We start from the raw sequence: 14,286 nt of genomic DNA, 5'->3' as shown, positions 1-14,286 counted from the left end.
GAATATTGGTTATAACAAACATTTTATTTTTTCCCTGCCAGCGGTGTTCTTAGTTATCACTAAAAACAAACCGGCTATAACGAAAATGCAAAGCAGAAACAAAGGTATAACTTTTGCAACTTGAATTTGTTTGTTCTGTTATAGAGTCACGCTGCAGCTAATTTTCCTTATTCAAATGTACCGTTGCTGATCTGTGTTGACCATTTCATTTTGCGTTCATTTATGGGAAGATTATCATTTAACGACACTATGATTTTAATCCAACTGGATTGCTAGTGTCGCGATAGTTAAGCATTTGTAAACACTGTCAAGTTATACAGGTTATTTTTGTGCTTCAGTTTTAGTTTGAAAAAAGAATCCATTTTTCCATAAATATGTAGTTCCAAAAGACAAGGATAATTAAATTCATTACAAATGAATTTATTTGAATTGTTTTCACCAGTTTCTATTTGTAAATTGCTTGATAGTTTAAGTAAACATCTAAGTGTTGTTTGTTTGTCTATTTTCTTTTCCGCCTGCAAAACAAAGCCATTATTTTGTACATCAATTTTTGGACACCAGGTCTTTTGTTGTTGTTTTTGTTGTTTTTTTTATTTCATTGTTACATTCTTGGGTACAAGGTTATGGCCTAATAAACAGATTTGTTGAAGAACAGAATTCGATGTGTGTGTGTGTGTGTGTGTGTGTGTGTGTGTGTGTGTGTGTGTGTGTGTGTGTGTGTGTGTGTGTTTGTTTCAGGCAAACTTTGGTATTTCTGCTGAAAACGATCTCTCTGCTTAATTATTCATTTATTTGACCGTTATATAGACCACATAACAGTTGATAATTCTCCACTTGAATCTCCAGCTTTCCCTAGGCCTGTTGCATGCCCCATACCCCCCCTCTCTCTCTCTCTCCCTCTCTCTCTTTCACCATCTCTCTCTGTCTCTCTCTCTCACACTCTCTCTGTGTATCTCTCTCTCTTTCTCTCTCTCTCTCTCTCTCTCTCTCTCTCTCTCTCTCTCCGAGTCTCTCTCTCTCTCTCTCTCTCCGAGTCTCTCTCTCTCTCTCTCTCTCTCTCTCTCTCTCTCTCTCTCTCTCTCTCTCTCTCTCTCTCTCATGTACGATTATGTATGTACCTCATTGAATGTTTTAATGATATGACAAAAAGATTACTTATGCAACAGAAAACAATACTTATTTGCCAACATTTTACCATTTTTACGTTGAAAATGTGAAGAAACCGGTTATAACACATTTTTTCCTCTTGTCTTCGTTATAACCGATCTGATCGGTTATAACGAAAATCGATTATAACGAATACAAAACGTTTTCCCCTGAGATTCGTTATAAACGGTTTCGACTGTAATGACTTTGGTCATTAAAAATCTGAAAATTGTAAAAAAAAAAAAAATTATAAAACGATCCAAATTTACGTTTATCATATTCTCCATCATTTTCTGATTCCAAAAACATATAAATATGTTATATTTGGATTAAAAACAAGCTCTGAAAATTAAAAATATAAAAATTATTATCAAAATTAAATTTTCGAAATCAATTTAAAAACACTTTCATCTTATTCCTTGTCGGTTCCTCATTCCAAAAACATATAGATATGATATGTTTGGGTTAAAAACACGCTCATAAAGTTAAAACGAAGAGAGGTATAGAAAAGCGTGCTATCCTTCTCAGCGCAACTACTAAACCGCTCTTCTTGTCAATTTCACTGCCTTTGCCATGAGCATGAGCGGTGGACTGACGATGCTACGAGTATACGGTCTTGCTGAAAAATTGCATTGCGTTCAGTTTCATTCTGTGAGTTCGACAGCTACTTGACTAAATGTTGTATTTTCGCCTTACGCGACTTGTTACTTCTTAAAATGAAAAACTGCAATAGCGCAACGAAAAATGCATATAAAAAGACTCTATAAAACATCGCAAACGTCTTTGTACTGTGAAAATCTTGCTGCATTCCATTCAAACAACGCATATCTTCAATTTTCTGGATCTTAAACAGATTTTACAACCCTTTTAGAACAGATTTTAAATCTTTTTCTGTTTGTGCTTTTGCAAAATACTGAATTGGTTATCACGTTTTGGAACTCGCCAGTGACCTTGTGTGAAGGTCAAGGTCATGGCATTTGGTAAACATATTGTTGATACCGTTGGCTATCAGTATGTGCAATAATTATAAAAGCTCTGCTTGCTTTCAGCTCTGAAATGTATCGATGTCTATGAAAGTGGGGAATGTAAAATGGCGACCGCGAAAGTTAGGGGGTAGGATTGGGAAACTGCCTACAGTTTCATTTTTTGCCATGGGACTTGATGCTCATATTTTCACCCAGCTCTTGAAATGAGTGGGCTGCAACATATTACATTATAAGGCATTTTCAATATCTCCGAGGCATTGTTTTTACTTCTTAAAATGAAAAACTGCAAAAGCGCAACGAAAAATGCATATAAAAAGACTCTATAAAACATCGCAAATGTATGTTTACTGTGACAATCTTGCTGCATTCCATTCAAACAACGCATAACTTCAATTTTCTGTATCTTAAACAGATTTTGCAACCCTTTTAGTACAGATTTTAAATCTTTTTCTGTTTGTGCTTTTGCTAAATACGGAATTGGTTATCACGTTTTGGAACTCGCCAGTGACCTTGTGTCAAGGTCAAGGTCATGGAATGTTGGTAAACATATTGTTGATACCATTGGCTATCAGTATATGTGCAATATGAAAGCTCTGCTTGCTTTCAGCTCTGAAATGTGTTGATGTCTATGAAAGTGGAGAATGTAAAATGGCGACCGCGAAATTTAGGGGGTAGGGTTGGGAAACTGCCTGCAGTTTCATTTTTTGGCATGGGACTTGATATTCAAATTTTTACTATAGCTCGAGAAATGAGTGAGCTACAACATAATTTGTAGGGAAATCGGAATTCTTTTTTTTCTTCTCTATATGAAGAAAAATGTAATTGCGCTAAGTAAAATTATCTAAAAAAGACGGTATAAAACATACCAAAGTGCTTTGAAATGTAATGTCTTGCTATGTTCTAATAGGTATAGCATTCACTTCCCCCCCACAATTATCTAGCAAGTGGCTACTACATGCGTACTGTCTAATATTAGCCGTTATCGTTATGAACCCATTTTCACAAAATCAGAAGACACAAGGTTATTTCAAAAAATCACAAAATAATAAAAGTGCATGGGACTAGAAAAGTTCTCTGCAGATATGTAATGTTGACAGAATGTTCTTTCGCCCACAAAAGTATTAACAACTTCTAATTATTCTGACCATAACTAGGCAGATCCCTTAATCACGTTGAGAAGTCACAGTTCTGCTGGCTGCACACTTGAAGTGAAATGAAAACATTGTTCGTCACCACAAATCGTGTTATACGAAGCAAATACTTCGTTCACGACTTTGGGAAAACAATCGCATATATACACATCAAATAATACAGAGGTTATCGGGTCTAGGATTGACACAAAAGAAGATTTACACTACATTGGGGTGTACACTACATTGGGGTGTGCACGTTAAAGATCCCACGATTGACAAAAGGGTCTTTCCTGGCAAAATTGTAGAGGCATAGATAAAAAAAAATGTCCACCAAAATACCCGTGTGACTTGGAATAATAGGCCGTGAAAAGTAGGATATGCGCCGAAATGGCTGCGATCTGCTGGTCGATGTGAATGCGTGATGTATTGTGTAAACAATTCCATCTCACACGGCATAAATAGATCCCTGCGCCTTGAGTCCGAGTCTGGAGATACGCGCGCGATATAAGACTTCATATAACATTTAGTAGAGACACTCGCCGTGCGCATTCCGGCGACGCGGTCCAACAAACGGCTGCCGAGCGACAGGGTTGGTATTGGCTTCAACCGGATATGCGGGGTGGTATGTAGCGTGTGGGATACCTCCAGCTTCGCAGGGATTAAAAACAACCTCCGAAAGTTAAAAAGAACAGAGATACAGAAAAGCATGCTATCCTGCTCAGCGCAACCATTACCGCGCTATTCTGGCTAGTCAATTTCACTGCCTTTGCCACGAGCGGTGGACTGACGATGCTACGAGTATACGGTCATGGTGAGAAAAAAATACAGTGCATTCAGTTTCATTCTGTGAGTACGACAGCTTGACTAAATATTGTATTTTTTAATTAGGCGACTTGGTTGTTGTTGTTTAAAGCCATTGTTCATACCAGAAAATGGTCATTAAACATAACAAAGTTAAAATTGCTTCCACCAAAAAGAGGGAAGGCAGACTGAACAATATCTAAGCTCAGATAGCCCCGTTTGGCTTCTTTGGACCCAAACAAAAATCCGGGGGGGGGGGGGGGGCATGCCCCCGGACCCCCTCAGGGATCTCGGTCGCTTCGCTCATTTGTCTAGATCTCTTAGCGAACTAACTGATCCGGCCTTGGAGTTATTATCACTGCAGAAAGCTATTTTTTTATTTGTTCGACTATCATATGATACCGTTGACCCAAGAATAGTGCTGAAGGTAAAACGTGAAAATGTTCGATACACATTATTTTCAGCAGGTCTGAACCCAGTCCGGGAGCCTGCATTGGCCGTACCGGACACGTCAGGATGAACGGATTTCCACGAGCAGAGCATTCGGTGAAAGAAAGCACGAAACTCGGTGTTAAACACGGAGTAGATGATAGGATTGAGACACGAGTTGAACCAGCCACACCAGGTGACGACCTGGAAAGTCGTGGGAGATATGCACGTAGGACAGTACGCGACAATGAGGAGGACGATGAAGAAGGGAAGCCAGCACCCCAGGAAGGTCCCCAAGATGACCCCCAGTGTGAACACAGCCTTGAGATCTTGCCGGATGTACGCCTTCCTGACCACACTCATTGTCTGCTGTGTGATTGAGCCGCGAATGCTCTTGGCGTGGTAGCGGGCATAGGCAAACAGCTTACTGTATAGGGTCACCAGGAAGATGCTGGGAAGGTAAAAGCTAATCGCAGAGGCAACGACAGCATATGTAGGATTGATTTTAAAGAGGCACAACCCCTTCTCCTTCATCGAGTGCAAGTTTGCCCAGTGGACGAGGGGCACGCTAGCTACGAGCATGGACACGACCCACACCGTCGCGATGACGCCTGCTGTTCTGGCGGAGGTCACCCACTCATCGTATTGAAAGGGTTTGCGGATGTGTATGTAGCGGTCAATGGCGAGGACACACAGGTTGAGGATGGACGCGGTACTGCACATGATGTCCGAAAAGATATACATCTTGCAGAAGGAGACGCCGAAGATCCAGTGACCGTGCATGTCGTTGTAGATTGCGAAAGGCATGACGACCAACCCGACCAGCAGGTCAGCCACGGCCAAGGACACCATGAAGAAGTAGGATTTCTTCCACAGGCGCTTGTCTCTGCACACGGCGATGCAGATGAGGAGGTTGCCCACGACGGCAGCGACGACAAGGACGGACAGCGTGGTGCCGATCAGCGCTGGCTTACACACGACGAAGTGCAGGTTTTCCCTCTCGCCATCGTCCTTCTCTGCGGGTGTTGAGCTAGAAACGTTGGTCTCCTTTTCCGTGGAGGATACAGAGGACATATTGAAGGGTGACCGCCTGGGAACACCGGGTGCAGATGACGATTTTGTGTCCCGTCTTTCTGTTTTTTCTTTTTTTCCTTTTGTGTGTGTGTAATTTTTCTGTTATTTTTATGTTTTATTGTTTTGTTTATTCTCTATTTTATTTCCAAACCGTTGATACATTTTGCAGATATGATCGGCCTTGCACGTTTCCACACAGCAATGTACGTCTTCTCCTCACTTAACCAGCCAGAACTGCTTAGATGTATGACATGTTGTGACAGCAGTCTTAAGATGTTTGCATGTATGCACCCGTCCAGAGATATCCGTTCACTTACATGTTGTGACAGCAGTCTATAGATATCTGTATGCACCCTTCCAGTGATATCCGTTCACTTACATTTTGTGACAGCAGTCTTAAGATGTCTGTATGCACCCTTCCAGAGATATCCATTAACTTACATGTTGTGACAGCAGTCTTAAGATGTCTGTATGCACCCTTCCAGAGATATCCATTAACTTACATGTTGTGACAGCAGTCTTAAGATGTATGTATGCACCCTTCCAGAGATATCCATTAACTTACATGTTGTGACAGCAATCTTAAGATGTATGTATGCACCCTTCCAGAGATATCCATTAACTTACATGTTGTGACAGCAATCTTAAGATGTCTGTATGCACCCTTCCAGTGATATCCGTTCACTTACATTTTGTGACAGCAGTCTTAAGATATCTGTATGCACCCTTCCAGTGATATCCGTTCACTTACATTTTGTGACAGCAGTCTATAGATATCTGTATGCACCCTTCTAGTGATATCCATTAACTTACATGTTGTGACAGCAATCTTAAGATGTCTGTATGCACCCTTCCAGAGATATCCATTAACTTACATGTTGTGACAGCAATCTTAAGATGTCTGTATGCACCCTTCCAGAGATATCCATTACCTTACATGTTCTGACAGCAGTCTTAAGTGCGTGTATTTATCCTTCCAGTGATATCTGCTCACTTAGATGATCTCAAAGCAGTCGTTAAGATGTTCGTATGCGTCCTTACAACGATATCCTCTCAAGTAACCAGCCAGCACCGCTGATTCGGCCTCGCATGAACATTTCCTCACAGCAGTGTGCGTCTTCTCACTTTAACCAGGTAGCGCTGCTGAGATGTATGGCATGTTCTCACAGCATTATGTGCATGCTTGTATTTGTTCTTCCAGTGACGTCTGCCCACCTACAGCAGTCGGTGTGTAAGCATCCTCCCAGCAATATCCGTTTCTTTATTTACATGTCCTCACATGGTTTGTATGTGTTCTTCTAGTGATATTTGCTAACGTACATGTTCTCAAAACAGTCTTAAGATCTGTGCATCTTCTCACAGTGTTTGTATGTGTTCTTCTAGTGATATTTGCTATGTACATGTTCTCAAAGCAGCCTTAGGATGTTTGAATGCGTTTTTCCCGCGATATCTTCTGGCTTAACCATCACTGTTGAAGTGGGTGGCATGGATACAACAGTAGATAAGAAGATAGATCTGAAATGGGAAAAGCACAGCAGCGTTTTGATACAGAGACTGAGTGCACAGAGGCAAGCATGCAAGCACAAAGCCAAGTTGTTTTTCTAAATTCTTCCAAGACTGATAATAACATACAATGCATGGCATGAACCTATGCTAATTAAGACATAGAATAACTTTACTGGGCTTTTTGAACACTTACATATGTAACTCTCACAACCACTCTGATGTATGGTTATTAGTTGTGTGCACGCAGTTATCCGGCTTGTGTCTGAACGTTTCAGTGATAAGTCTGTGCTTAATGGAAAGCTAATTTCAAATAAATTATGTGCACCCGGAGCACACACACAAACACACACACACACACACACACACACACACACATACACACACACACACACACACACACTCATACACACATACAGTTACACGCTCTCTCTCTCTCTCTCTCTCTCTCTCTCTCTCTCTCAAAGTTCAATTCAATTCAATTCAATTCTCTCTCTCTCTCTCTCTCTCTCTCTCTCTCTCTCTCTCTCTCTCTCTCTCTCTCTCTCTCTCTCTCCTTCTCACTCTCTCTCATATTTGTCAATGTTATGTCAGACTGTGACGTGTACTTATTTTCGAAATAGCAAGATATGTCACACGCTTTCCTTCTTTGCCACTTCTAAAGCAAACGTGTGCAAGATTGTATGTTACACGCTTTAGGAGCATGGCAAGAACGGATTCAAACTCAAAATCGTCCCTCCAAAAGCCAAAAAAATGTACACACGACTTTTATTTCTCCTGCTGTTATCGTTTCTTCTCTTTACACATTCTTCAACGCTCAGAATACTGAAAACGGCATCCCAGACGACAGTACTGTTTCCATACGCGAATTTAGCTGCCCTTGCAAAGTGGCTAGCTCAGGAGGCCTGTTAGTCTGAAACTATAAGGACAGAGTTCTGAACATAGATGACAAAGATACCGGAATGAACAAACATTTCGCGGATGCAGACACAGAAAGACGTCATGAAGAATGCGATGCTTCAAAAGATACAGACTGTGACGATGACTGTGACGTCATTCACATACACCGAGACGTCATTCACAGTTGTTCGGTCACTTCCGTCAAAAAGTAGATCTCTCCACAATGGCTGCTCCTGTGTTTAGGTTTGTCAAGCTTGAGTACACAAAACAAGTTTGTTCTCTCCTCTGTTGAAGCTGTGAGACATAAATGCTATTCCGACTTGGTCGTGTGACAGAGTTTTCTTCCACACTCGATTAGCTGATGTCTAACTCAGCCTGACGGCTTCGTTAGACAATCAACGTAATCTCGTGTGGAAGAAAACGTCTGTCACACGACCAAGTCGGAATAGCAGGTAATGTCTCTCTCTTTCTCTTTCTGTCTCTGTCTCTGTCTCTGTCTCTGTCTCTCTCTCTCTCTCTCTCTCTCTCTCTCTCTCTCTCTCTCTCTCTCTCTCTCTCTCTCTCTCTCTCTCTCTCTCTCGGATGAATGGTTGGACAGACAGACGGATGATTAGATGGATGGGTGACAGAGGGACATGATATGGATGGAAGGATGGATGGATGGATGGATGGATGGATGGAAGGATGACAGAGAGACATGAGTGAAGTGTGACAGAGACTGGATTTTGTGTTGATGCATTACTGTCCTTTATCAAACGTGTTGCTGTTGTAAATGCCTGTTTTCACTGTCGTCATGTCGACTGTCATTACGATGATGATGATTATCCCAGCGAAGCTGGAGGTATCCCACGAACGCATTTTCATACCAATAATACATGATAAAGAAGAATTCTTTGTGCCCGGCTACGGGCTACAGTTGAAGATGGAAGTTCACCAAAAATTGGGACCATACTAACAAATATACGGTGGGTGCAATAGGCGCCCCCATTTTTTGAGCAAACGCCACCCAAGGCCGCTTTGGACGGGTAGAAATTCTGTAGTTTCCAAGACTTGGTGTGTGTGGTTGTTCAAGACTATGGATAAAGCTCGCGTAAGAAGATTACGTCACGGTCAAAATTCTTTGACGTCAATTAATGCATCATGACGTCATGCCTCCCTGTAGTCTTTTTCTCTCGCGCGGTGTGTGTGTGTGTGTGTGTGTGTGTGTGTAAGAAAGACTGAGAGAGAGGGAGAAAGAGTGTGTGTGTGTGTGTGTGTGTGTGTGAACGTGTGTGTGCATGACTTTGTGTGTATGTGTGTGTGTGTATGAGTGTGTATATGTGTTTGTTTGTAAAGGTGTGTGTGTCCGTCTGTCTATGTGCGTATTTGTTTGTGTGTTTGCTTAACGCCCAGCCGACCACGAAGGGCCATAATTAGGGAGATTAAGTGTACAGTGCCAGTGGTAGTAGTAGTGGTTAACTTAAGGAAAATCTATGTATCATTACGCGTTCCGCTTACGGTGACGAAACCGACAACGACGTCTCGGCGAGTGCGTTTAGTTTCACTTTCGTTAACGTAATGGTAGGGAAGACAACTGATGCATAATTCTAAAGAGTACCGTCCCATGTCTTGACTCTTCATTTGGAAAAAGAAGAAAAGTCTTACCCATAGCAGACGACGCAGCAGAGACGATACAAAGAAAACCAACAACCACAGAACCGGTAAGTGCAATGTTGTTTGTATTGATACATCGTAATGTTTCTTATATATACCGTAAACAAAGAAACTACAATGGGAAGAAGGATAACTTCCTCATTGGGCATGCTTAGAAATGAGAATGGCTAAATATGAGTTATTCCCCTTTGCTGCATGCTGATCAGGCTGTTTCCTGCTTTGTTATGACTAGTACAGTCGATCTTTCTCATGTTGTGACTTGCTTTATTTTCACATTTTCGGTATTTAAAACAGCAAACACACACACACACACACACACACACATACACTGAAGAAGTTTCCATTTTGATTCGGTTATTTTATTTGGTGCTATATGTTTGCTTCACATTGTTTCTTCTTTTACATTGCTTGAGGTATCCCAATTCGCTAAACACATCCATAATGCATGCATGGCTCATTCGAAAGAGGGCAACTGAACAACTGATGCCCAATAGCAATAAATACTGAACAACTGAACAATAAATAGCAATAAATGATGACAGTGCCAAGTTTTTAAGTACAAAGTGAAATCATGTGACTGGACAAAGGCACAATTACAAAATACAAATAAAAAAATCGTGGCCCATTTTAAATTAAGTTCTCAGCTCATGGGGAAGCATAAGATGACCCTAGAAACCGAAATTAGGAGACCTCCCGCCCCCAGGGCAGACTACAAAAAAAAAGGGGGGGGGGGGGGGGCTAATTTGTGAAAAAGTATAAAAGGAATCAAAAACTGTATACATGTATTTAGTTAATACCCCAAAAATTGTATAGTATATACAATGTCAGACCCTAAAGAAAGTTTGTTAGTCATTGCTTAGGCAAAACAAAGCAAAATAGTCTGTTTACGGTATCCCGACCAACCCTATTTTTCCCCGCCAACCCTAGACCTTTTTTTTGGCATTTGGAGAAAAAGAAAAAGAAAAAAAATCAATTTTGTTCCTGTTTTTTTGCAAAATAATTTAAAAAGATGGTTATAAAAAAAAAAGTAAGAAAAGCCGACCTACCGACCCTCTTTTTGTGTGCCTATGTTACTGTAAACAGACCAAAAGGTACATCAAAAACAACACACCAGGGATGCTACTCTCCCCTTAAAAATAGCCATGAGTCATAGGTGTGACGTTTGAATCTTTTAGCTAAATAAAACCATAGGCAATTGATCGGAAATATCAGGAAAAATCTTACAAGTTTATTATTTGTTTGCTTGGACCAATCCTCTTGCCGAAGTGTTTTACAGTAACAATTGATTTTACGTCAAAAATATCACAGGAATATCGAATGTTGAGGTAAGGCTGGGATAGCCAAGTTCAAGAATAACGGAAGGTGACTGTTGAATCTTTTTGAAAATGTATACAAATATAGATGGTAGGCAATTCAAAATTAAAAAAAGGACTCTCGGAGCATGGACTTTTGAGTCAAAAATTAAAGAAGGCTCTATGAGCCGAAGTACATGTTTTGTCTATTGTCTTTTTTTTATTTTGAATTCCCTACGATCTATATTTTGATACAATTTTGGACCCTCTTTGTACGGAGAGAGTTGGCAATTGTTAATCACATTCTCTCATCTCATCGACTCTCCTTCGGCTCCTTGGTAACATGCGTTCCGTCTCTGCCAGGATTGGATACAGCAGCAGATAACCGGTAAATATGTAACAGGCATAAATGGCAAAATAGCTCGCCTCGCCTGATAATATATGAGACAACTGTTCTATTACAAAGTCTTTCTTGGGAGGCTTGGCTAATTTACTCGCTCGTTTTACACGGGGTTCCATCGTTGTCTTTTCTAATCGGAAAACCTTGCTCCTCAGTTTGTTGACCTTCTGCCGAAGTTCCGCTTCACGAGGGGATGGGGAGGATGACGACTTTGATGCTTTACATCCTATGTCCTCCAGGATCGCCTGAATGTCATCTAAAAAAGAAAACACACACACAAAACACACATAAAATAACATAACCATAACAAGTTACAACCTGGAAGAAATTAAAACATGTGTAATTCAATCACAAAATGAAAATAAACAATAGCGTAGGAAGGCAGGCCAGAAATGAAGTGTATTAGCAACTATGGATACGATGTGGAACAATGATGGAATTGACCTTGTTTGGTACTGAATGGGTGAGGCCATTAGAACTGTACCCACGGAATACGCGCTATATAAGCTTTATATTGATTGATTGATTGATTGATTAGGACAACAGTACCAGGTAAACTCCTCACACACCATGCCTCTTTCTTTCTTTATTTGGTGTTTAACGTCGTTTTCAACCACGAAGCTTATATCGCGACGGGGAAAGGGGGGGGGGGAGATGGGAATAGAGCCACTTAATTGTTTCTTGTTACACCATGCCTCTAACAGGATATGTTTCCCATCATTACGTGTGGGAACTACAGGTACAATTTCATCCATCCATGCATCCGCCCTATACAGCTTCTTCTTCTTCTGCGTTCGTGGCCTGAAACTCCCACGTGCACTCATTTATTTGCACAAGTGGAATTTTATGTGTATGACCGTTTTTACCCCGCCATTTAGGCAGCCATACGCCGCTTTCGGAGGAAGCATGCGGGGTATTTTTGTGTTTCTAAAACCCACCGAACTCTGACATGGATTACAGGACCTTTTTCGTGCGTATTTGGTCTTGTGCTTGCGTGTACACATGAAGGGGGATAAGTCACTAACAGGTCTGCACATAAGTTGACCTGGGAGATCGGAAACATCTCCACACTTAACCCACCAGGCGGCCGCGACCGGGATTCGAACCCTCGACCTTCCGAGTTAATAGACCGACGTCTTACCACCCCGCCACAGCGCCCGTCACCCTATACAGCGATTATCAACTATGTAATGGATGAGTTTAAACATTTTTTGATGTCAGGGTGTTCTTCATGGTTAAAAATCTCTTACCTGGTTGAACAATTTGTGCATCAGGCGACAGGTCGGTGCTGGCTTCATTTGTAGCTACCCTTTGCGATGGTGGCTTCCTCCCACTAGCAACCTGCAAATTGCACAGCTCTTTAACTGACAAACTCACAACCAACACCCAGTCACAATGAAACATTTCTCCCAATTTCATGGCATTGGTCTTAGGCCACACACAAAAAGTGTATGTTTCTGGTAAGGCAAAACAAAAAATAATCTGTTTACGGTATCCGGACCGACCCTATTTTTTTCCCACCGGCCCTAGACTTTTTGGGGGCATTAAAAAATAAAATTAAAATATTCAGATGGCTAAAATACAAAACTAAAAAGCCGACCTACCGACGCTATTTTTGGGGGGGCTACGTTACCTTAAACAGACTTTTTTGTGACCTAACATGACTAAAGGTGGAGATTTTTTTTCTAAACTTTTTTTTTTTAAACCATCTTTTTAACTATTTCGTTGAAAAACAGGAAAACAATTGATTTTCGAATACCCCTTTTATTTTTGAAAATGAAAAAAAAAAAAAAGTCTAGGGTCGTCGGGAAAACATAGGTAGGGTCAGGTGACCAGAAACATACAACTTTTTTGTTGTTGACGCCGACCCTATACCTTTTTTGCCATTTGGGGCTGTTTTTTTGCAAAATAAGTTCATCATATCATCATAATCAAGACGTCGATCCAAAATAAGTAACTTTTTTTTGTTGGCCTTATCATTTTTTTGCGCTAAATGCAAACAGGCATTATTTGATGGGAACAATGCTAACTTGTTTTCAATTCTTACATCAGCCTCAAACTTGTCATTACTCAACCTGCATTTAATAGTGTGCTTCTTTGGTTTGCAAAAACCTAAAACCAATAAATAAATAACCTTCGGTGGTGGATTGGGCACTGCAAACAATGTCGGGACAGCATTCCACACAAGTGATCCTCTCTGCAGGATTGTTTTACTGGTTGGCCTCAAAGTGATCAGTACAAAGCTTGAGACCTTGAACATCAGCTGGCTGCAGCTTTTCAAAGTCCTCTCGCCTTGTGAATTGCATCCATATTCTGCACCTAGTTTGACAATAAAAACAACAATGTTATTGTTAAACTAAGCAAAAAGGAAAGACAAAAAAAGCTAAATCAGATCTTCAGTCTAAATCTAACGCTCTGCCTGAACGCAAAACGGATGAGTGATGTACCTTTGTACTGTAGTTTTCCCGTAAGCAAGGTTTGATAAAGGTTTCGGCAAATATGCCCACGGGTTTGTCATCAAGTGTAAATTGTTGTTTTGTACTGACTGCTGACTCACACTCACAGTCGTAAGTACTCGCTGACGCTGTAGTCTACTGAGTGAGTTGACTCGAGCCATTGCATTCTCATTCTGAAGAAGGTAAACCTGATGAAATAATCACTGCACAACCCACCTTTTTTCTTCTGTAGGGAACTTGTGGAAAGTTTTCCCGAAGCAGCTCTGTTTGTAACGGGCGTTCTTGCAACAAAAAGCCGAACACAATTTACCACCACCTCGCACACGATCGGTACCTACGCGATCCGCCATTTTGTTTTCGCCGCCAGCATGTGACTAGGGACGATAACCCACAAACACTTTTTCGCATTTTCTTCGCAAGTTCCACGTCTTCCTTATGTACAGTGTTTGCCGTAAAGTACCTTGTGAGCGCCCACCCCCCCCCCCCCCCCCCCCCCCCCCCCCCCCTGTGCAC

General features: G+C 41.2%; 2 protein-coding genes and 2 long non-coding RNA genes across 4 annotated transcripts in view; 1 reads left to right on the top strand and 3 right to left on the bottom strand.

Moving 5' to 3' along the window:
• The window catches only part of LOC138950779 (cytochrome P450 3A6-like), a gene marked incomplete in the record, with an annotated part of 137,214 nt that overhangs the window by 68,547 nt on the left and 54,381 nt on the right, over positions 1–14,286 (top strand).
• LOC138950785 (uncharacterized) overlaps positions 1–14,286 on the bottom strand; it is a 125,875-nt gene that overhangs the window by 61,316 nt on the left and 50,273 nt on the right. The gene's annotated exons all lie outside the window — the stretch shown is intronic.
• LOC138949819 (dopamine receptor 1-like) lies at positions 4,362–5,615 on the bottom strand. Its single transcript, XM_070321597.1, has one exon. It carries the CDS (start codon positions 5,567–5,569, stop codon positions 4,370–4,372), a length of 1,200 nt encoding a protein of 399 aa, XP_070177698.1. The 5' UTR covers positions 5,570–5,615; the 3' UTR covers positions 4,362–4,369.
• On the bottom strand, positions 9,969–14,221 carry LOC138950761 (uncharacterized). The gene is made up of 4 exons (XR_011450782.1): positions 13,990–14,221; positions 13,452–13,636; positions 12,568–12,658; positions 9,969–11,573 (listed from the first exon to the last, which is right to left on the bottom strand). It is a non-coding gene; the product is annotated as an uncharacterized lncRNA (long non-coding RNA).

The sequence above is a fragment of the Littorina saxatilis genome, linkage group LG16 (assembly GCF_037325665.1).
Source record: "Littorina saxatilis isolate snail1 linkage group LG16, US_GU_Lsax_2.0, whole genome shotgun sequence".
NCBI lineage: Eukaryota > Metazoa > Mollusca > Gastropoda > Littorinimorpha > Littorinidae > Littorina > Littorina saxatilis.
Note: the sequence above shows the minus strand (reverse complement) of the source record. Positions and strands in the feature narration are given on the sequence as shown.

Bases quoted from the DNA above. Each gene is read 5' to 3' on its own strand.
- LOC138949819 (XM_070321597.1), bottom strand. From the start codon at position 5,569: ATGTCCTCTGTATCCTCCACGGAAAAGGAGACCAACGTTTCTAGCTCA.